The sequence below is a fragment of the Falco biarmicus genome, chromosome 12, assembly GCF_023638135.1.
Source record: "Falco biarmicus isolate bFalBia1 chromosome 12, bFalBia1.pri, whole genome shotgun sequence".
Lineage (NCBI taxonomy): Eukaryota > Metazoa > Chordata > Aves > Falconiformes > Falconidae > Falco > Falco biarmicus.
This window is the reverse complement of record NC_079299.1, coordinates 17602964-17626509: the sequence shown is the minus strand read 5'-3', so window position 1 is coordinate 17626509 and position 23546 is coordinate 17602964. Positions and strand designations below refer to the sequence as shown.

The 23546-nt window shown below is 38.4% G+C and overlaps 1 protein-coding gene across 3 annotated transcripts in view; it reads left to right on the top strand.

The window, feature by feature from the left end:
* BABAM2 (BRISC and BRCA1 A complex member 2) overlaps positions 1-22145 on the top strand; it is a 170254-nt gene extending 148109 nt beyond the window's left edge. For all 3 annotated transcript variants that reach the window (XM_056357722.1, XM_056357721.1, XM_056357720.1), the window contains 2 exons: positions 609-762; positions 19592-22145. In XM_056357722.1, coding sequence (XP_056213697.1) covers positions 609-762; positions 19592-19655 — 218 coding nt within the window. In that variant the 3' untranslated portion in view covers positions 19656-22145. The remainder of the gene's footprint in view (positions 1-608; positions 763-19591) is intronic.
* The last annotated feature ends 1401 nt before the right edge of the window (positions 22146-23546 follow it).

The window sequence follows — 23546 nt, the reverse complement described above, 5'->3', positions numbered from 1 at the left end:
AGATGACAGCAAGTTGAGATCTTTTCCAACTCATGTGACTGACTCTTTCTACATCCTTTATAAAATCATTTAACACTTTAGGCTTCAGACAGCTGTAAAATGAAAATGATAATGTTTTTTATGTCCATGGGAGCACTAAAATGAATTAACTAAAACAAAAAGATAAACCTGTTTCTTGAATGGAAACCATAAAAAATATATTTTGTGAATTTTTGAAAGAGGAAATTTCACTATAAAGGAGAATAACTTATGTTTGTTATTTAATAACAAAAAATAATCATGGTGTAAACATTAATATGATTGACATAGAAATACACTAACTAAACTTTTTTTAAAAAAATTTTAAAAAATTATGTACTTTACAAAAGTGTTTTGATAAAGCTTTGATAAATCCCATACAGCACTATGTTGGAATAATTACTTATAAGAAATGTAGAAGTATATTTAAAAGTAATCATCAATTTTGCATTTTCTGTCATCTTTAAATCAATACAGAGGAATGATATATTCCCAGGGGGAAAAAGGCAGGGGAAATGCAATGGTGTATTTTAATGACTCTTTTCTCTTTTCTTTTTTTTCTTTTTTTTTTTTTTTTTTTTTAATTTCAGTTGACCTGCCCCTGTATTTCCCTCGAGACCAACCAACCCTAACGTTTCAGTCAGTCTACCACTTCACTAACAGTGGCCAGCTGTACTCCCAGGCCCAGAAGAATTACCCTTACAGTCCCCGCTGGGATGGCAATGAAATGGCCAAGAGAGCAAAGTAAGTCAGATTCCTGTTTCCTACTAAATATTCCATTCGTACATGGTCATCTGTCAGTAGAAATTTCATGGATTTAACTGTACATTTCCGGCATTACAGAAGCTGAACCTGGTTTTGTTCTCATACAGTCCTAGTGTTCCCATATATGAGGGCAGACAGATGCTTTCTTAATCATGCTTATTACATTAGTGCCAGAGGACTGATCAAAAGATGACCCTTTCTGCTAGGCGTTGTATGGGCACAGAGTGGTGACAGTCTCTGCTCTGAAAAGCTTTCAGTCTAAGTAGACAAGATAGCCCCCAGCAGGAGTAATCTGCATGGTAGAAGTCAGTCAAGGTAACGCCGTGATTTTGTGTGGGTGTTGAGGGGACCCCGAAGGGAATCATGTGAGATGGAGAGAGCAAGGAAGAAAAACCTGAAAGGTATGGAATTAGGCTGTAGTAAAAAGAGATGGAGGAACAGGAGGAGGTAGAGCAAGCCACCGCCCTGGCATAGGAGGCAGTCCTATCAGAACTTGATAAAGTTATCTGAAAGTCTGAGTATCTTTCTATACTGCTTTTTTCTGTCGGCTGGGAACAGAGAATCTCTGACTTTCCTCTGCTGTTTTTCTGCAAGCCCTTGTTTCAGGCTGGGGAGACTCCACTTCAGTCCGAGCATCCCCTTTAGTTACAGATGACAGGACAGCCTCTCCAGTGTGGTTCTGCTGCAAGGGCAAGCTGCCGTGGGCAGGGGTGCCCCTCTTGTGTACCAGATATCACCCCTCTCTTCTAATGAAGCAAACCAGGTTTTACCTGAATGGAGCAAAGGCCTTGCTGCAGTATTGTGATTCTGCGAAGTGTAAAAATGTTAGAACAGCGAGAGACTTAAGTAGGCTGATTATCAGTTGTTCGGTGTGCAAAGGCATCAAACTGCATAAATAACAAGGCATATTGGGATGAACATTTTGAATGACAATCAGAAGATTAAATTAGCAAAGACGCGTAAATAAGAATCGAATGAAAATAGTTCAAGCTGAGTAAATCAAATGAATGGCATGGTCAGAGACTGTAATTTGGAAATGATGGAAGCAAACAACAATTGACTGAAGCATTTGCAGATTTTATACTAATTTAAATTTTATGGAGGGCATCAAGTAACATTTGATTTTGGATTTTGATGCATTGTAGTAGAATATTTGGTTTTGGTAGTATTCGGTTTTACTACCATACCGTCTAGGAGAGCCGTTTCTTGATCAAATATGATTTTTTGGGTTTTGGTAGGCTTGTTTCTTTTCTCTAACAGTATATTATGAGGATTTTGTTGGAAAAGAAAAGAAAAGAAAAAGAAACAATAACTGGAAGCATTACTGTGGCTTTTTTAATGACAGTACTACAAAATGCATTTCTTTTGCAGCTGGAAGCTTACAAGTACCTATGTGCTGTCTGCTAAGTGCATTCATTTATGTGGGTGTATACAAATGGACTTCTCTGCTCTGCACTTGAAATTCAGAAGTATTATAACAGTTCTTTTAGAAAGCACTAAATGTGTACACTTACTATCACATGTACATTTTGTGAGGTTATTCACTCTTATGTTTGAGCCTTTGCATTTAAGTTGTACAGTGGATACGTAATATGAGAAAGTTGATGAGAAGCGGGGGAAGAAAGTATGCTGCAATGTCTGAAATAACTATCATTGAGCTGCAAAGAGACAGAGAAGCTGCTCTAGTTAAAAGCGCTTTGCTTGCAGGAACAACTAGTGATTCCTGAGTAGGTACCATAAATAAATCTGTGTGGAGAAAAGTATGATGTTATGATACGTGTTAGCATATTTTAAGAAAGATTTTAACACAATTGAGCACCTTATGTAAACAGCATTTAAAAATATTTGCTGGGGCTTCTTAGAATAGAACACATAGCTTGTTGTGTTGAATTTCTATTTTTTGCATTCTACTTTATTTTTACCGTAGCCATGTTATGGATCAAGTATATGGGAATATATATAGATATATAGGAAAACGTTCTAATTAAATATATTAGTTTAAGCACCACATCAAACATCCCAAATGAAAACAGAAAAGAAGGATACATGACTTAGCCTGTAGAAGCAATGTAATCCTGCTCAGCTGAAGTAAATTTAGCCCTGGATAAATCAGAGACAACTTGTTTGTGCTCCTAAATACTGTCTATTAGGTTTTGCTTATATGTAGTCTTTTCCCCTCTTAGCCAAATGGTCCCCCAAGTGCTTAGCATCCTTTGAGGCAAAAGAAGCTCTGTTTATCTTCTGGCTCTACTTTTCTAGGGCCACAGGGTCTCCCACTTGATGTTCTGGTATCTGACCAAATTCTCTGCCCTTAATTCTCAGGCACTTGAGAGATCAGTTTACACCATCTCCCTTACTGTGACTTAGGACACCATCAAGGACAACTTTTGCTTGCCCTTGCACTGACTGGGTTCATTAGCTGTCTTAGTTCTGTACTGAAGGAAGCATGTATACCTCATTGCTTTATAGGATGTAGAAGCACCACTAAGTTTGAAATGGCATCAGCCAGAGATTTCCTCATCCTGGAATCCTTGCCTCTGTTTTCAGCAGCTCAACACAGCCTGCTTATTCATGGGCAGAGCTGTTGTAAGTTCATGCCAAAGGGACTTTGATTCTGTGCCCAGGTTTCTCCCAGGGTTGTGGGGTGGGGTTTTTTTTCGTTTTTTTCCAACAGGTGAGCCCATCTAATTCCTTCAAGTCAGGGGCTAAACTTGAAAGTCTTGGTATCCTTGCTTATCTTTGTGGCCCCCAGCAGAAGTAGGCATCTCTTTTGAAGTTAGGACTTAACCCTTTGCTGTAGCCTTGAGGCAATCAGTAGTAACTATAAGCAGGAGCAAAATTAATCCCCTAAAATACATACATACAGAAGTAGATTGTATGCACTCACACTTAGACACATAGCACCTAAATCTAAAAGGCAAATTTTCAAATCAGAGTATCAGTTTAGCAGGATCTTTTTCATTCACAGAGAAAAACCGCTCGTGTTCTTGCTGAAGTAACTGGACCAATTTATGCCTGTCTGATAAAGTCCACAAAATCGAGTTTCTCTTTGTCTGTGTCCTTTTAAGCATTTTTTTAAATCACCTGGCTCCTTTGAGGCCCACTGAGGTAGATTCCTCACTGAGAGATAGCATCTGGTAACTGAAGCTTGCTATTGTCTTAGCCCAGGGTTTGCCCTCTGGCTTGATTTAATTCTAAGGGACGAATCAAGTCCCCATTAAATAATGTGATTCCAAATGCCTCCAGATTGTTTGTTTCTCAACTAAACACAAAATTTTAACCTGTTCATCCAGCTAGAAACAGGGAAACCAAAAATATTAGCATTTTCTTACAAGCTGCCGAGATGCTGTTTCCTCTCAGTTCACATCCCAGGCTTTGCCTCTCTTAGGTCGTTTATTTATATGTCTGTGGCCTCCTGCGTAAGCAGCTTCTCTGAAAGATTTGGTCCTAAAATACAATAGCAAGCCTAAGAAAATACAGCAAATTATGGAAAGTTAGCAGCCTTGTTTGTGGTGTACGTGTGAAGTAAAACATCTCTGTGCGGTTTCCATGGGAAAGCTCTCTTGTTTTTTGCTTAAATAGGCATTCAAGTGTACATAAATGGAGTCTTTAAAGAACATGCAGACTCTCAGCCTGGGATACTGTAAATAAAGCTTGTTTGTTTATACAAATTCAGTTCAGTTCTTAGATGCACTCTGGCCCCATTTCTGTCTGACCCAGTGCTGCTAGGTAGACTTAGGTTATATACTTCAGGGAAAGCAAGTCAAGACTCAGTTTACTCTTTTATCCTACATAGATCCACCTACTCGTCATTAAAAATAACAGGAGGAGGGAAAACTGGTACCACAGTAAAAAGTTGTTCCAAGGGTTCATATTCTTCCTTTCGAGGTGGCTGATAAGACTGGTTTCCGAATAACAGTGTCGTCCCTGGCCATTCACTGGTGTTTGCTGATGAATGTGGTGTTAATTTTACATATCCCTCAGGGCTCTGTGAGGGTGAAAGCTTAAAAGGGCTCAAGTGCTCTCAACTATATATTGGCTGTTGCTCTGCCATAAGGTCAAGTGCAGCTTAAGATCATACGCAGACGCATCTTGTGTGAGCTACATACCTATCACCAGTGTGGCTGCAGTACGCTTTGTGCTCAGCACAAGCCTGCGGTGATTAGAAAGTGTCAGGCTGGTGCACTGGGCCGTAGCATTTTCAGCCTCAGCGATACCTTTTCCTTGAGTATCATCAAATTAGAAGTTGTGTGTCATGTGAAGATGCTAGCTGCTATTTGGCCAGAATGGTTGCTCTAAGTTTCTGTTCCCTGGTAAGGAGAGGAAGTGCATTTTTTGGTCTAATAAAAGGATATTTGGAAAAAAGGGGACAATTGTGTTGCTCTTTAGACAAACTCAGTTGTAATATGTCAAGACTTGCTCTTGTATTCAGTAAATTTTGACTGCCCTAACGTTTTGTTTGGGGGTTTTTTAATATTATTATTTTGACACTGACCAGTTTTTCAACTCATCCATTTTGTATTATAAAGTCATAATTCTTTCACATTTAAAACAGAATATCTATTATTACATTTTGGATTCTTTTAAAGTAACAAGTTTCTCTGTTTCCATGAAACCTTTGTTTTCTCCTGTGCTACCTTGAATCTTGCTGTAAAGTTTACCCGTAAACATTGCACCTTTCTTATAATCTTCTCTCCTTAAGAAGTGTAATTAAGGTAATAAACCATTTGTTGTTATTTGGTTTGTATTTCAGTATTTTCCCTTCTTATTCATAAAAAGTAACAAATTGTGTTTGCATGTAGATTTCCAAAAACTAGCTTGTTTGCATTTATATATACTCTCCTCACAAAGCTTTTTTTGTCTTTGGCTCTGTCACACGTTACCTTAAACTTAAAAAGAAATTTAGAACAATGAGAATAGGGAACAGAAGCAGAAAAAATAGGGACATCACCCTTCCCTAAGCGCGTGTGTGTGAACATTTGCAAGGCTCAGAGGATTCTTTCTGGAGAAGAGCATCAGGGTAGGTACAAATGAGGGGTGAGGTGCTGAGCTGGGTTGTTTGTTGAACTCTTTGGTTTTCAATAGTCTCACATCAGCAATGGAATAAAAGTGATTGCCTTTGCTGAAATAGAGTAAAGCTGACATTTTATTGCTACTGTTGGGCCCTTTTTCAGAACACAAAAGGGCCAATAGGCTGTGGCAGCTATAGTGAGAAGAGATGTGGCGACCGGGCCGTCTGAAGCTTACGAAGAAGTTAATTTGATTTTATAGGTCATTAAATCAAAACTCTGATTTTCTGTGGGAGTGTCAGCTGATCAGAATTATATGTGGAAAAGTAGAAAGGCGAATGGAAAAAATATGGTTTTAAAATACTTAATGATTACATTTATCCTTGTAGCATGTTCTGCAGTTAACTTGCCAGCAAACCTTAGTAACAAAATTATTTTGATTGTAAGATATAATAAGCACAGTAGATACAACTTTTAATTAGAATTTTCCTAGAATGTTATTTTATTTTTACATTGTTCCTCTGCATACACTACAGAGTACAGTGCATACACATGATAGTTGCACTTCTTGACTCGTATTTTTCATGTACTTTTCTTTAAATGTCTCCTTGGATAATTAAGTCTGACTCTTAAGTTATGGTATGTTAGTTTCTGACAGGTGCCTGCCAGGGATCTTCAGTGCTGTCATGCATTATGTGGATTTCAGCCAAGACAGAAGGGCCTGGGTATTTGTTTCTGGTCACTTCTCATTAAAGCTTTGGCTGTGGGAAAAGAAAAACAACTATTTTAAAGATGAGGAGTATAGTTGTTATAGGAAGGCAACTAGTTTTTCTGTGGTTTTATATAGACATTATGTATATGTGTGAACTGTACATATATGAGTTTTGATATGTAGTAAATCTTCCTGAGAAAAAGTTTCTCATATTTTGACAAGAGAATTGCAAAGAAGAGATTGGAGGAGTTGGCTTGGTAGAAGTGGATTATAATAACACTTTGCTGGAAGACAACTGCTTTGTAGGAATTAAAGGCTAGAATTTAACATAGGTGGTTCCTAGATAACCAGGGTTAGGTGGCGTTCTGGAAATAGTATGACAAACCGTCTGATTTGGCTTGGCTAGAGAACTCCGTTATATGTTTAAAAGCTGCTAGATCTATATTAGAGCATGGAATTACAGTTAGGAGCTGATGCAAAGAAATTTCCTCACTTGCTTGACAGAAAAGGGTAGAGAGAAATGTGGTTTTGGAAGGAGCTGTGGTTTAATAGCCCAGATAAATACTGTTGCTTGATCAGTTACAAAACAAACAGCTAGGTAAAAGTAGTAGGTGAGTTCCATGGTCTTGTCTTTTGGGTAGTATTTATAATTGCTCTGTTAAACACAAAGAACGGTCATACTAGTCAAATTCAACATTCATTTAGCCCCCCATCACGTCTCTATCTACAGGCAGTAGCCAGTGCCTGTGGAGGAGCATGGCAGAGCATGTAGTCATATTTTCCTGGCATGTTCTACCCTCTTCCTTCTGTTTGATTGCTTTTTGAACCCACATCATAACATCACAAAATTCTGTGGCAATGGATTGCACAGATAATGTGTGGTGTGCAGCTTTGTTGGCTTTCTGCATTCCTACCTCCTACCAGCTCCAGTTGTTTCCTTCTAGCTCTTGTATGAAAAGAGGCAGTGAATAAATAATCCACTGATCCCCTCCACAAACTTTGATTTTATGAACCTTTTCACATCTCTTCTGTTCATCTTTTCTCTCCTGCTCTGCTCACTTATTCCTTCTACAAAACTTTTCCGTGTTTCTCATCGCCTTTGTCCTGCTTGTTTATCCCTTTACTATTTTTGTCATATTCTTTCCGAGACAGGGAACTGCATGTTTACTTATGGTACATTCAACATGCATTTATATGGTGACGTGGTGATATTGTCTGGTTTTCTCTTTATTCCAGTTCTAATAACATCTGCTTTGGTTTTCTGCTTACAACGGAAGGTTACACTGACATTTTAGCCTCAAGATCTCCTTACTATCTGTTTCTCAGAGCCTGTGGGGTTTTTGTATGTAAAATTAAGTATTTTTCCTCACATATCTGCCCTTCACTTTTGTCAATACTGACTTTTCACCTGGTATGTTATCTCCCAGTCTCTCAGTGCTGTAAGAACCATCTGTAGTTCCTCATAATTGTGCCTCATCTTTCCTTCCCTGACTAAATTGTTAGCATTAGCATCTTTGCCATCTTCTTTTGCTCACTTTTGTAGTTCGTGTAGGAGTATGTTGAACAACACAGGTCAAAACACCCATTTATGTGCAGTTCTCAGGTGACTCCACCCTAATAGCACTCATCATTCATTCCTATCTTTTTTTTTTTTTTTTCCTTATCTTGACCTGCCATTTATCCACTCATGGATCTTTTCTCCTGCTGTGGTAATTCATTTTTTTAAAAGCCTTTGAAAAACCTTCCCAAGTGCCTGTAGAAAGGTCGAGCAGTGTGTGTCACTTGAATCTTTCTTGTCCACATGTTTTCGGTACCTTAAGAAAATAAGAGATTTATGAAGCATAAGCTTGGTTCCTACCTAATATATCATAATTACTCAAATCCACTATTTCTGGGCTTTTTATAAATTTATGGTTTCTTACAACAGTCTCTATTAATTTGTAAAGTACAGACCTGAGATTTACTGGTCCACAGTTCCCTCCTCCCAGACCTTATTTTAACTGACATCACACTTCTCTGGTACCAAGCTGTTTAAGCAGGAGGTTACAAGCTGTTTAAGAGTTTAACTTTCTCACACTTGAGTTTCTCTGGCACTCAGGTGTGAACATAATCTGGGCCTGCTAATTTGCTTATATGTGTTTTGTTGATTTGTTAGTTACCTTTTTGGCTGACAGTTGAGTCAGATCTTTCGATACATCCCTCGGAAAGCAGGGTTCTGCTATGGCAGCCTCCTTAAGCACCTCCACAGTGAACTCGGATTTCCATTTATTCCTTGTGACTTTTTTTCTTCTGCGCGTTCTTTTCACTTTCTGACTGGCTCTTATACTGTTTGAGAAGTTTTAGTTTGGAGGACCACAGCTGATTTGTTCCTCAAAATAATTTTTTATCTGCTTTCTCTGCTTTTACCTGTAAGTGTTAAGGTTTGTTTCTGTCTGCTTTCCCCATTTGGAGAGGTGTCTGACCTTTTAAGAATATCCTCTTACTTCTAATAGCAAGCATATATCTTTTAAATAGCAATGAGAAATAACTTATTTAATATGTTTTATATAATCACAGATGTGTGGCATCTCATCCCTTTCCTTCTGACTGGTTTGTCCTAATGAATATCCAAGGAGGTTTCTTTTATGTTTTGGTATGTTGCCTTCGGCCCCGGTTGATAAGCAATCTGGCAAAGCAAAGCGGATGGCATGATGAAATCAGTACTTCCACCTGCAAGCAAACTTTGTTTTCAGGGATGCTGGTTGTCAGACTTGTTATGGATGCATCTGTGGTATAACCCTTCATTTCTGCCTCTGAAGTACAATTAAGGAATTCAATAATCTCTTAAAGATCATTCAAATTCTATTATTACTTCTGTGATCTCCTCTCTTCTTAAGTCTCTACACTTGTTCTTTCCTTACAAGCCTCACTCCTCAATGCGGTTTTGCCCAGTCTTCTCTGCTTTCTCCTACTTATATCATCTCTCCTTTCCCCCCCTCCTTATTTCATCTCATTCTTCACCCTGCCTTTTATACTTAGAATTCTGAGATTCCTAGTTGCATCTTGTCTGGCATTGACTCTCTCCTTCAAATCTATGAAATAATTTGCTAGATAATTGCTCTCCAACAGCAGAGTTGAGCATGCACTTACGTAGCCTAGGTGGGAGGAAGTACTAAGTGTCTTGAATAAACAGTATCTCTTTAAGAAGTTAACCTTTACCTGGAGTGGAAAAATATGGCTATGGCACTTGAGCAAATAGGAAAAATAGAGCAGGCTTGTTGCACTGTACCTCATAGGACTGGAAATTTCCTCCGAATTAGCACTGTATTTAAAAAAGACTGTATGAAGATTGAATTTTTCCGTGATGACCTTGGAATATCATTCTCATGATCCACTGGTAAGGAAGTGGAGTGACCATGCTGTGACAGGGATATTCCAGTGCCCCCTTCGCTAACACCCGCTACCCCAGCACTGAGTAATACCCGGGGGGAAAATGGAAGTTAAGAAAGCAGAAGCAAAATTCGCTATGATCTAAGACCACAAGCCTTCATCTGACTGAAGCAAGTCTATTTCTGTACATTGTGGAGAAGGTGAAGGAAGTGAAGTGTTTATCTCTTGAACTGGCAAGCAGAAAGCATCGATAAAACTGTTTCAAAATGAGAGGTTCATTTTGCTTTGTATGCTTTGGGACCCTTAGAGCCGCTGTGTCTGTGCAATATACACCTTTGTAAACTTCCAAATATCTGTATCAGAAACCTGTGAGAGGATAAATCCCAGAATCTTAATTTCCAGATGATTCTGAAAAACTGCTTGCATAGTTCCTGGCCTTGGTCTGTATGCCCTGATTATGTCCAGTAGCTGTAATTTTTATCTGTAATTGTCAGCAAAGGCCTGTATGTTTGGGAGCACATATATTCTTGGAACCAAAGTTACCATCTTTTGCAGAGTGATGATGCTACTTGTGCTGCCACTTTAAAATAAACATTAATTGCCAGCCTACATAATGATCTATAGTCCTGGCTCTGCAGCAGTTCCCTAGATCTCTGTATTTTGCCTTTAGTCTGGTTGTTGTATTTATGGGAGTTTTGTGATTTGAACAGATTGTCAAGATTCATTTTTGTTTATGGTAAATTGGGCACCAAAGTTGTCTTAACTTTTACGGCAGAACTATGTTGAATTCTTGACTTTATTTATAAAATCAATCAATATCAAAGTTTTTTGGAACAGGCACACAAATGTATAACCAAATGAAAATGTTAGGTTTTATTTCTGTTTGCTTCATGTGGAATAAAGCCACCTGTTACTTATGCCATCAGCAAACCATTGAAAAACATGTCTAAATATAACCATTTCTTGTACCTTTCTGTGTGACTTGAATCTGAAATGGTAATAACGCCAACAAGAACTAACAGAAGAAAAAGACAATGTTAATAAAATACAGAAAACAGCTTTTGGACATGAGTGAATTTCAGTGTTTAAACTTCGGATGTGTACTTAGTTTCACTAGTTGTACTACTTCTGTTTCCTGTTATGGTTTTGGTAGCACATGTTTGGTTTGGTTTGTAATTCTAGAGATGACTTTCAGTCATGTAATATTTTGAACCGAGCTGAAGGCAACAGTATTTCTTAAAAGACTTGCATTTTGATGGCTGCCCACTGCAGACCTCCAGCTCTCCTGGTGCTTGATTACTGTTCTGTCTATTGGCCTGGCTGCACAGTCAGTGCCTTGTTGTAAACTGGCAGGTAGAAGTGGGCATAGGAAGCTTACTACACTCCTTGTAGGTAAATTGCAGCAACAGGAGGTAGAGAGAGAGAAATATTAGAAGCGGAAGAGAGATTATGTGATGAATTCGTTTGGCACCCAGGAAAAAAAAAATTGCTAGCAGCATAATGGCATTGTGCACTGACTCCTTTCTACATTTGTGTGTTTAGCCAGTTACAGTAGCAGTAATTTAAGAACCATTGCGTTGCTGTTGTATAAACACTTCAGATGTTTGCTTGGCATCGCCCGTTTTGGAGATGTATAAAATGGAAAACTGTGTAGACATTGTGTTTCACGTAAAAGCAAAATATTTGCTATAGATAAAACTGCCTAGTAAGGAAATTATAAACCACATCCCAAAGAGCATGCCATCAAGAAGTTTAGTTTAGAAACATGAATATGTGCCAAGTATTGTTACATATATTTGAAGCGATACAGAAATCCTGGAAGGTACCTTTATTGTCCTGCTGCTGTGCTTGGGTAAGTTTTAGTGATGTTTGGATTTGAACAGTGGTTTAGAAACGCTGCTACCTCTCCAGTGCCTAACCCATGCCATAATAGTCCTGATTTTCATTAGCTCCTGAGCCTTTGCCACTTGGCGCCCGGCCGTGTCGCCGGCCCGCCTGCTACAGCCTGATTCTGGCTGCGCAACCAAAGGGTGGAGTGCTGAGAACGATTTGTCACTTCAGTCGTTGTAGTATCTTAGATCTGGAGAGAATGGTAATTTGTTTTAACAACTATTTTCTCCTAATAGAGGTGTCGTAAAATGTCTAGCACAGAATTAATCTCCTGTTAGCCCATACTTATCCCAAAGCAGGAGGCTGGGTTATTCTGCTCTGCCGTGAGTGATCGTGTATCTTTAGCCTGGTGAGGAATGCTGTGGAAGTGCCTGTGAATAAACAGACAACATGGTTCACCCGATGGAAATATGGTTTTAATGCATTATATGTAGTAAAAATAGCAAAGAGGTTTATATGTCTTGCATCTTGAGTTTACAAGGAAAAACCTATGCCTCAAACGTTGGCATGAGGCCCGTTAAAAGAATGGGCTTTCAGCAGGCTACCACACTTCTGCATTCAGCCCTTGCTGAGTGCAAGGTATAGAGATGCAGGAGGAGGGTATAACCACCTGTTAAGGACCTAGTGAGCACTCATATGGAATATGACCTAAAATGCATACCCACTACTGAAGTTAATGTAACAATTTATATATGTAAGTTCCTTTTGTTAATTAGTATTGATAGTCTTGAATTAGATAGCTCCTGACAAATGGAATATTAAAAGAAAACAATTATATATAAAAAAAAGAAAGGTTGGCATCTTTGATTTTGTTCTGTCATAAACAGTGAATCCTAGAGAGTTTGGAGAGTTACAGTAAATCTCTTCTACACAGGAGATGAATTATTAGGGGTTCCATAAAGCAAACCAGCTGGCTGTGCCTGTACAGTCACGGGAGGACAAATCCTCTTGTCTGGCACCCAAAAGGGATTGTTGTAGGTGTTCATTATTTTCAAAACAAGCTTTCACTGTGTCAAAACAAGTTGCAACAGGAACGTAAAAATACAAAAGTGCTCTACGTTTGTATGTATGCTCTGTGCAAAAATACTTTGTACTTCAAAAAGTGCATAATCAGGTGACATTGATAAAGCCTGGAGAAGCTCTTTTATAATTCTAACATGGCTATGCTGTTGAAATAATTTATATAACAAGATTTTATTGCAAAGTGTCAGCATAATAATACTAGTCTGGGAGGCATAGGTCAAAGACCTCAAGAAGCCTCAGGCTGTCCTTTACTCTGACCTACGCCCTTCTTAATTCCTGTTTTCACCTGATTTAATTGGAAAAGGGGAGAACATTGCTATTCTAGCTAATTTATGAAGATCAGTCGTCTGTGGACCGGATTTTTTTCTGTCAGGATTCTGTGGATTTGAAGAAACTTGTAGATGTCTTGCAGCAGTTCCTTTAGGGTGCAGAAGGAAAGGAATATGGGATGTGAAGTGATGCAAATCCTAGAGCTGCAACTCTAAAAGAAATGGACAGCAGCTGGGGCAAATGCCTGGGATTCTCAGCTGTGTCTAATATGGCTGAAAGGGATATAATTCAGGCCTCACCTCAGTCCCAGGGTAAATAATAGCATTTGCAGAATATTCAAACAAACTCACTGTTAACCTGCTGGACAATTCGGACAACAGAGGACTGCTGAGGAGGAGGGTGTCCTACCTACAGACCCTACTCCATAAGAGTTGGAAGGGTTACATAGAACTACTTGGAGATCCCCATGACTGCAAGAGTGCCTGCCCAAGTCAGATCTATTAGCTTGAAAAGGCTGAGGAAAAGAACCCCACATCTTCCTGTAAGGCTTCCCGAGAGCAGAAGGGAAGGGGTGTATTCATCAAATGTACTAGCCTCTATGATTTTGATTACACTAAGGTTGCTCTATAATTAGAGCCTAATATTTTCAGAATTAAGCCATAGTCACATTAGATACCAAAACATTTTACAAGAATGCATTGAAATACTGGGTAGTATTCAAGAATAAAGCTTGCGCTCAAAGCCAATAGTAGGAAAAAAAATCCAAGTACAATAACCTGAGTCTGTCTTCAGATGAGAACGAACACAATACGTGTGCCTCATATGGTGAAAGACAGTAATGGCAGCCCATGTGTCTTTGTGAAAAGATCAAGATCTTGGCTCAAGAGCATTTACTTGCCAGTAAATAATATGCAAAGACAGAATATGTTGTGCTAGTAGTAGACATGTTACTGTACAGCTAAGTCAGTACTTCATGTGGACCACCAGGATTACTGCATCCCCTTCCTTTTCCTCAAATTGTCTCTTGACGGAAAAGGCACTTGAAACTCCCACCTGTTGAGCTGAAAACACCTAAAACAGGTGAGTGCGAAGAGAGCTAGCGTGGAAGAATTTGAGATCAGCGGGCTGAAAGGCTTGGACTCTTGAACTGAGGAATTTAAGGGGAATCTATTTTGTGAATGACTTAGGAAGATGATTCATCATCGCATGATGAATGTCCTTGTCCCAGACAGAAAAAGCAGAAATCTCATTGGTACGGCATTTTGTGTGTTTTTCTCCTCAGAGGGTTTGAATCAATATGTTCTGCTCCAAATTTCCCACAGGAAGATTTTAAGAGAAATCGAAACATCTAGACAACTCTTCTAACTTTATTACACAATGCGTGGTAGCTAGAACACCATTGTGTAGCTGGCTATACCACCTGTCAAGCAAAAGCAATAGCAGAAAGCAAGTGCACTGCAGCATTAGAATGCTTGTACCATAAATATATGTGAAGTGTTGTTTGATGGGAGGTTATGGCCACATAATTTAAAATCTTTGCAGATTTTTCAGCTTAGGAATCTGAAGGCAAAAGGTATTATCAAATAGTCAATGCAGATTTTCTACCAACTACATTTTGAAAAGCCGGCACTGAGTTATTGGGGAAAAAAAACATTGCAATTAGAATGAAATTTCACAAAAGCATGTGAATTCTTAGTCAAGTATGGTTTAAGAACTGCAAACCCACAGCCTAGGATTTAGACATGTATGGGCTTCTGGAGACCTTTTGCCACAGTCAGTGTTTTATATCACTAGAAAATGTGTAAATGATGAGTGATACAATTCTGACTTCTTTTAGATACTTACTATTTACAATAGCAAGACTTTCTTTCCACTGGATAATAAGGTGAAGGGAAGATAAGTGCTTTGCTCTCAGCAGATGTCCTTGAGTGTAGCACCTGAAATTCAATGTACCTTATCAAGTGTATATAGTGGTTAACTACAGCAAAATGTGTTGATTTCCAGAGTGCTGAAGAAAAAATTCCATAGAAACCCTGTTAACTTCCTACCTTGAACTTGGAAAATGACCATTTGAGACAACAAAAACAAATAGACAAAAAACAATAGATTCTTACAGTAAGACACTCAACAAAGAGTTAGACGTGCCTGTATGAGTATGAAGATTGGCACCCACTCTAAGCTGAAAAGAAAGCAATTCTTTAAACACTGTTTAAGCAAAGATCTAAACCATTATGAGAGAGATGCAGAGCCATTGTGCTCAACACTCACGTACAGAGGATCTACAGACTTCGTACAAACCAGTTTCTCTTGTACTTGAAGGAGCATTTTGTGCAGTTCTTCTGAGCTTGGTGTAAGGTCAGTGTGGCACAGACCCACCAAGAACATGGTAGATTAAAGCAGAAGAAGGAACTCGGTGTTTCACAGAAAGGAGAAAAAGCTTTCATCAAAACCTGATTTCTGCCATATGACACAGCCTAGAGGTACCACAGGTCAGGTTAGCTTTCTGCATCTTCAGTGTCATTCAACAGGTACCCAAATCACTGAGTTTTTATAAATCACAGTTCTCCAGAGCTGAAAAATGTATCTAGTGGATATAAAATAATGATTTCAAAACACTTTGAAGATACTTGAAAGTATCATATGGCCAAGAGTCTGAAACAAAATTGAGATATTTTTATGTGAATTCTGTGGTATAGCACAGATCCAAGTTATTGAGGGTTTAAATTTGTGTGAATAGGTTTATGTGAATAGGGTATGAGAAATGAAATTAACTTTTTCCAAAGTTAATGCTTACATTCACCGTTTCTCTGTGCCTGTATGTACAGGATGCTGGATTATAAGTATTTCTACAATTTAAAAGCTTTGTAAAAGAAATAGTGTTCCATGTGAAAGAGGCCCTTACCATCCAGGCTGTAGCAGAGTATTGTCCTTCAGACAATTCTATAATTCTTTTAAAGTTGTTTCATGTAATCAGTTGTGAATTATATGTCCATGCCATGGACCTATTTGTGTGGAAATATACACTTTGACCTCAATGCCATTTGGTTGATAGATGAAACATACTCAGCCAGTAATCGGTGCATGTTATTTTCTTCCTTACTGGTAATCTCTGCAGGGGAGAAAATATGTCAGGATTTCCATTTCACAGGAAATTCAAATATTTTAACATACGATTTTGTCCCGAAGTTCAGATGAAACAAAAAGTTCTGAAAAAAAATTTGCTTGGAATATGTGAAAAATAATGCAATTAACGTGACACTATAATGTATCTGCCAGCAGTAGCACAGTGCCTCCTGGAAGTAGAAATTTTTGTGATTTATCCCATAGTTTTTCATGGAGCATGTCCTTTGAAAAGACTACTTCTGGTGTTATGTTTGTACTTATGACTCCTGTGATGTACCAGGGCATTGTCTGTGTGACTAACTGCATCATCTCTGAGACAAGGAGGTTAATATCAAACTGAATGTTTAGGCTCAGTTCTACAAACCAGAACATCTCTTCTCAGATCAAGCCAAACTGAAGTACCTCATTCTTCTCCTCCTTTTCCTGATGAAAACTCAGTAGCATTTCCACAGAAATGCACGCAACTGGGTAGAAATGTACTTTTCCATTGCAGAAGTCATGTGATTTAAAAAAAAATAGTAATTCCAGCAAGCTCTAATAATGAGTAATGTCTTTGCTGCCTGTTCTGCTCCTTCATACATACTCAAAATAAGTCTTATTACTTTTATACACTAACACTTGCCTTTCCCTCCCTGTAATGCAGGTTTTGTTAATATGGAAGCAGTTTAACCTCTTTTCTCCTACTTCCCCGTCTTTCCTCTTCAGTCTATTGAATGTGGTGTAGCTGATACAGTCCTATCAAGTATATTGTGCTTGTAGATCTCTTTGCAGGGTCTTGTTTGGTTTGGTTTGGGGGGGTGGGGGTAATTTATTTTTTGTGTGTGTGATTACCATAATTATCCAAATGTTTTTTTTCCAAAATTTCTTTCATCTCAGATGCCTAGGCTGTGTGGGAGAGGGGCAGAAATAGAGGAACATATCCTGGGTAAACATGTGGTACTACATTTGCTTCAGTCTGGACAAGACCACAGATGATAAGGGCAAACTTAAGCATGTACTTTAAAGTATGGAAAGAAAAAAGTAGACATTTACAGATTATGAAGTACTAATGGCATTTTTGTAGTGTATGGAACATCGCCAAGAGGTTCATATGAACCACCAGTGAAATAACATCCTCTTTGAAACAGTACATCTGATCAGAACATAGGGAGGTGTTAGATTTAGTTTTGCAGCGAAGGCTACAAACTACTGCAGGAATCAGTGAAAAGAAAGGATGCAAGTATAGATAAAGATGGTGTGGGAGGGTGTATGTGGTATCAGAAGCTTTCATTCTGGAATTTACCTAGCATAGAAGTCATTGAAATGTAACACAGTAGGTATGGTTTTAATACAAAGCACGGAAATGCTATAAAGGAGGTGTTTCGGAAAAGAAAGGAAATGTGGGAAAACGCTTCTGCTTATATCCCGTTTAATGATTAAGAATTTTTAGTTTAGGAAGAGGAAAGTTTTAAGTAAGAGTTATCAAGTCAGTAAGAAGAGCATGTGCATGGAAGAGAGTCTGCAGAGAAACTGTCAAAGGGGAAGGAAGAAGCTACTTAAAATAAGCAAGCAGAAGAAATGTAATTAAATGTTAGGACAGATAATGCAAGGAGAAATATAAGAATGATAGATCCTGGCATTGACAATGTGCAAGTGATATTCCTTGAGTTAGCAAAATGACGTAGAGCTGACCAGAACATACCGAGGCTACAATTTCGGAGGTATGCAATAAAAACACAAGTATACAAACGGCACTGGACTGTTACGATCAGATGACAGGCATACCTTCTCGGCTGGTTTATGTATGCCTATGTGCCAGGGTGAACAGTCACTTCTGTGGGCATGATTACGAGGGCTGCTTTCTGACTTTGATTCTATAAATCAAAGTCTGCTTTGTAAATACACAGCACAATCTGTGTATGCTATAAATGCGTGTGCTGGTTGTCCTTTTCCATTTCTGGGCTCAGCTCTTCAGTCCAGAAATGCTTTTGCTTTCCCGTGCTCTTTTAACCTTTGGACAGCATCTTGTGTGTGTTTACAGCTTCTGTACAAAAGCTGCCTGCAGCTGTCTGTTAATTAATTTGCCAGGTACAACTTCACAAAGAGAGGAGAGCATTCTCTTTTGTGATCTGGCAGCATTTCTAGATGTGAGGAGGTATGACTGGTGTTCAGGTGGTTGCCGAAGCTTCTACCCAAATTATGAAACACATATCATGATTGGGAAGATGATCAGCATATTTTTGCTTTGGGAGATATACCAGCAGAGAAATCAGTAACGTAATAAGCATAATTGCAGTTATTCTCACTTCAGATGTGTTTATTTTTTGGTAGGGAGAACAGGAGAAGGTTCTTCTTGCATAGGAATTTATGAAGTCCAGTGATGTGAACAGCAATGTTTTTTAAAAAAAAATAGTAGAGAAAGTGAAAGTTCGGTGTCGAAAGTAGTAAGCAGAAACCAAAGATAGAATGATGAAGCAGCTTCTAATATAACTTGCAGTAAAGGGTATCATTGGGAGACATAAAGTACGGTTAGTACACAGTTGAGTATTTCAGTGCAATAAACTCAAAGGTACAGTTCCAGCTCAATTTTGGATACTTAGGATCAACTCATTTTACAGATTTATGAGTCACTCGACTCTTTGTAAAGAAGATAGACTAAGATCCAAAATATACAAAGCACATCTTAATTTATAGAATAATATTCTTTCAAAGTCTAATAAAAGGAATTACAGTTCATCCAAAGTATTAGTATTTATTGACTATGTCTTACATAAACTACTGCCATCGACAGTGACTCTGTGTTGCATTAAGATTTCTGTAAGGAGACAGATAAAGAGCTTATCTCCTGCACATATTCTGACTTTGTCTCAAAATTTTCCTGCTCCAATGACTTGTTTGTCTTCAGATCTTTGATACCATATGTGAAGCTTTCTTCAACATGGAGGAAGAAAGCCCACTTTTTATCCCAGAAACATGGTACACATCAACTGCATCAAAAAGTCCCAGTTATAAAATGCTGCAGGGAGTGGCGTAGCCACACTTGTGGCTCATCTAAGTGTTTCTCACTTCTACAGCCATTCAAAGGTTTATTTTCCAGTGCATGATACAGTTTATCTCTGGAGCTTTGCGTTGGATAAAATATGGACAGTCCATCAGGCTCTTCTGACACTGTCAAGTTACTGATGTTGACCACATTAAGAGATTAGTGGTGAGGACGCTGAAGAAAGTAGTACTGCTGGGTCGAGAAAGCTGAAGTGTGTGGGTCTGCTGCATACTAAAAACTTGTAAGAAGAACACTACCCATTTTTGAGATCTAATAACAGACTGAGCATGGTAACATTATGCTTCTCTGTTAAAACCCTAGGTACATACATGCACACACCATATTCTAAATTTACTCTTTCCTAACCGTGCATTTTCTGTTTTTCACTAGGGCATATTTCAAAACATTTGTCCCCCAGTTCCAGGAGGCAGCATTTGCTAACGGGAAGCTTTAGACAGCCTCTGGCACGAAGATGGTACTGGACAGGTTCTTCAGTCTGCGTGTGTCAGCCCACAAGAAGAATGCCTGGAAATGGTTGGACTGTCTTGATATAGGTGCTTTCTTGCCTCTGAAATTATTTTGGTAGCTTCAGGTATTGTCAGGTTTCTCAAACAAAGACCTCACTAGCATGCTTAAAACTCAATATTTGATATTCATCCTGTCCCTTTACCTCTGCCACCACCATTCCTTTATATTATCCACTGGAGTAAATTTAAAAGGGCGTGTTTTGATGTGATAACATTTTCTTGTGTCAACAGTGTCCTGTATGTTATGCCTTGTTTCCTTGTCTTCAGATGGTGTAAATTGGATTATTTTTTTTCCATGGAAATATGATGTAATTTATATATTAAGTTAACATTGCCAGCTTTTCCTAAGAAAATATAAAACTGCCGTGTGTACCAGGAATGCCTAATGGACTGTACAGTGCCATATTCTGCCTTGGAGGTTTGTGTCTCACTGTGGTTATTGCTCTCACAGGTATGGATATGAGTTGCACACTTCAATTCTCAGTGCCTTTCAGGTTGGTCTGATATTAATATGGCAGGGTGTTGGAGGGTTTTTTTTAATATTTCAGTTGAAAGCTTATCTTATATGAAATGCTATGCTTTTATGCTTTATTTTTATTTCCAGTTGTACAATTTTGGTGTTTTTATAATGAACTGCTGTTACCATTACGAAAAAGTTCTGCTTCTTTAGTACCAGTGTACAAGGAACTAGTTATATAAATCAGTATAACAAAATAAAGCTCTTTCATAGACCTGTAATTTTTCCAAGCAAGATAAATACTGCGAAGAAGTAAACTTTCAACAAAGGAGTGAATGATGTCTTGGAAAAATAACTGATGAAATAATGTAGGGCTATAGGTATTTAGTGTAATGCTTAAGTTCAACATGTCTTCTCAGAAATAATTTTTAAGTGTATCTAACTGGAAACATTACGTCCCTAATTCTGAAATGCCAAATGCAAAATCCCACCTATTCATCCTTTCTTTTATGCTTGTGTCAGGCACACCAGTTGGGGCTAACTGTCACAATGCCACTTCCCAAATTAAATTGTAAATAGACAGGGTACTTTCCAGTAAGGAATAAAATTAACAGTGTACGTTGCTTATAAATGGCATATGGAAAATATGCCCTACTTCTGCTAAATAAAAGGAACTAAATTAATAGTATGCAGATGATACAGTGGCACTGGAAAACATTTAATTTGAAATTACTCACTATAGCACCACTGTCTATTTACACACTGAAATCTCATCAAATTATTTGATAGGCAGTATTCTCCTACCCTTTCGAAAACTTGTTATTTGACCTTAAAAGTAGTGCTTTCCAGGCAAATGTCCACCTAGGAAATGCAGATAAGTTTTGAGCAGTGAGGCTTAATAATTAAGAATTATGCAAATCATTTGCCTCTAGAAACTACAGGTATTTTCAGCTAGTTTGTAAGCAAAATTTTGGTTTCTGTATAATACTGAAGTTCTTGGCTGGAAATTAAGCTGCAAACAAAATCAGAAGCCTTACTGCAAATATACGAAGTAGGGGGCATATTCTGTTCTGTGACCCACCCCCTTTTGACTCTCACTGCATTATGCGAGGGCTGTAAACAGCTCCAAAAGTCTGAGCCTGAATTCCCTCTGTGGAGGCATTGTGTGAGGCTTTTGCCTGTAAACCAAGACTTGGAGGGTAATGGTTTTATGTGAATAGCAAAACTGTAACTGAACAACCTTAAATCGCTAAAAAACCACACATTGTGCAATACACCGGGATGGTCTCGCATCTGCATTTCTTCAGGTAAAGTCAAAGCCACACACGCATATTCAAGAATAAGCGAACTCTTGTGAACGGGGTGGGAGAAGGATGATGGCTGATGAAAAGTATTTGCTCTCATAGTGTTCAAAATCTGATAGAAACAACCTCTAGCCATCTTCAGAAGGTAAAAGCCAAACCCTCAAGTTACATCAGTAGATTCCTGGGATCTTGCATTTTATAACCTTGTGTTTTACTCAGTGGTGTAGTGGTTGCCCCATGAACACTGTGTTTGCTTTATATACCTGACTGTCCAAGTGGCACCAACATATTTTTTTGTCTATTCAGAAGTTACCGTGATTCAAAGGCTAGCAATTGCAAAACATTTCAAAAAGCGGTCCACTTTTCAGAGTCAATATCCGTTTTCAACAAAAAATGCATCCTTCACCTCAGTTCTAGTAATTTTAGACTGACTGCTTTATTATTAAAATAAATTTTAATAAAATTAAAACAAAAAAAAATATTAAAGAGGTTTAGAAGCCATGTAAGAAAAGACACTGAGGATATAAAAAGCCTAAATCAACAATTCCTTTATGTTGAATTCAATAGTTTCACCAACTTTTCACTAGCTTATATGGAAATGAACCTATGATTTCAGTCTAATTTTGCATCATGCTACAACTGGTAGCATTTTTTTTTTTTTTTAAGAAAAAGCTAGAGAAGTTTAGAAACTAAACTGTTTGTGTTTGAGAGAAAGTCTGCAAGCCTATCGATTTTTAGATCAGAAGAAAAGGCATTTTTCTTACACTTAATGAACATTGTCTTTATTTCAAAACCACCCTGCACTCTTTGACCTGCAGAGTACTTTATGGAGCCCTTCGTGATAGTTCTCAGAAGGATATATTGGTGGTGTTAGCACTACAAATGGGGTATTGGAAGGAAAGACAAAAAATAAATGAAATCTCTCCAGAAGGATGATTACCATATAAATACTACATCGGAAAAAAAGAGTAAATTTCAATAATTTATATCAAATCAAGTGTTTGTTGAAGGCATTTAGCTTAGCCACAAAAGTTGTAGTCTAGTACACTGGAGTTATTTCTGTCATCTCCTGTTTTATGATACTATCTATTGTGGCCAGTTTAATGGCAAGAGACCTCCAGTGCTCTTTCCTACTAGGTGATATATGCGGTTGAAAGGAGCAGTCAGACCTAGGCTAGTTTCTTTGCTTTACGAGAACTACAAAACGCAGGAGAAAAATAGCAATGTTACAAACATATCAAAAAGCCTGAATTTTTCTCTGTTATAATTGTGATTGAAAGTATGCAGTATGTCTCTAGTTACTCAGCCCCATTAATGCGTGATTTTCCAAAGGTCCTTAAAGTGCAAACTTACAGTCAAGCCTTTACTCATCTGCATATGTAAACCACTGTGCTAGAAGTAATACCAAATCTTTTGGATTCAAAGTTAGACTTTTTGTGAACTTGCTGGAAAGACTGGACAAGCAGCTGGAAGAATAAATGAAAGTTAACTATATCATATGTAGTTTGGTCTTTATTGCTTTTACTGTTGTGCTGGATATTGCTTTGTTGATCAGCATGTTTCATTTGCTGAATCAGCAATGGTTTTGGTATCGTTGGTGTCTTTGAACATCCTCACATTTGTTTATAGAGTAGACTTGAGTCAGTTTTTGAGAGGCAGTCATTGCTAGAATTAGCACGGATCTTCTGTGCTTCGGCAGACCCTCACTAGCCACATTTCTCTGTGTTTCCTTTCTCTCATCCTGGCTGGTGCTTGCAGCAGTCGGGAGACAAGATTTATCAATGAAATGCATTACCTTAAGTCTTAATTCAGATGGTTTGCACAGACGCTTCTTACCTAGGAAAGAGGGGACTGTCTGAGCAGACTCCATCAAGCAGTGCCCCCCTAATAGAAGGCTGGGGGTTTAGCAGAGGTCAAAAGCCTCTTTAAGTAGTGAGTGGGGAGTGCTGCTTAGACATCCTTCTGTGTCAGCGCCCTTAACTACCAGAAAAGCAAGCAGGTGACAGAAACCTGTAGTAGCATGTGAGGGTCACCCCTGCAGGTCTGGAATACATTTC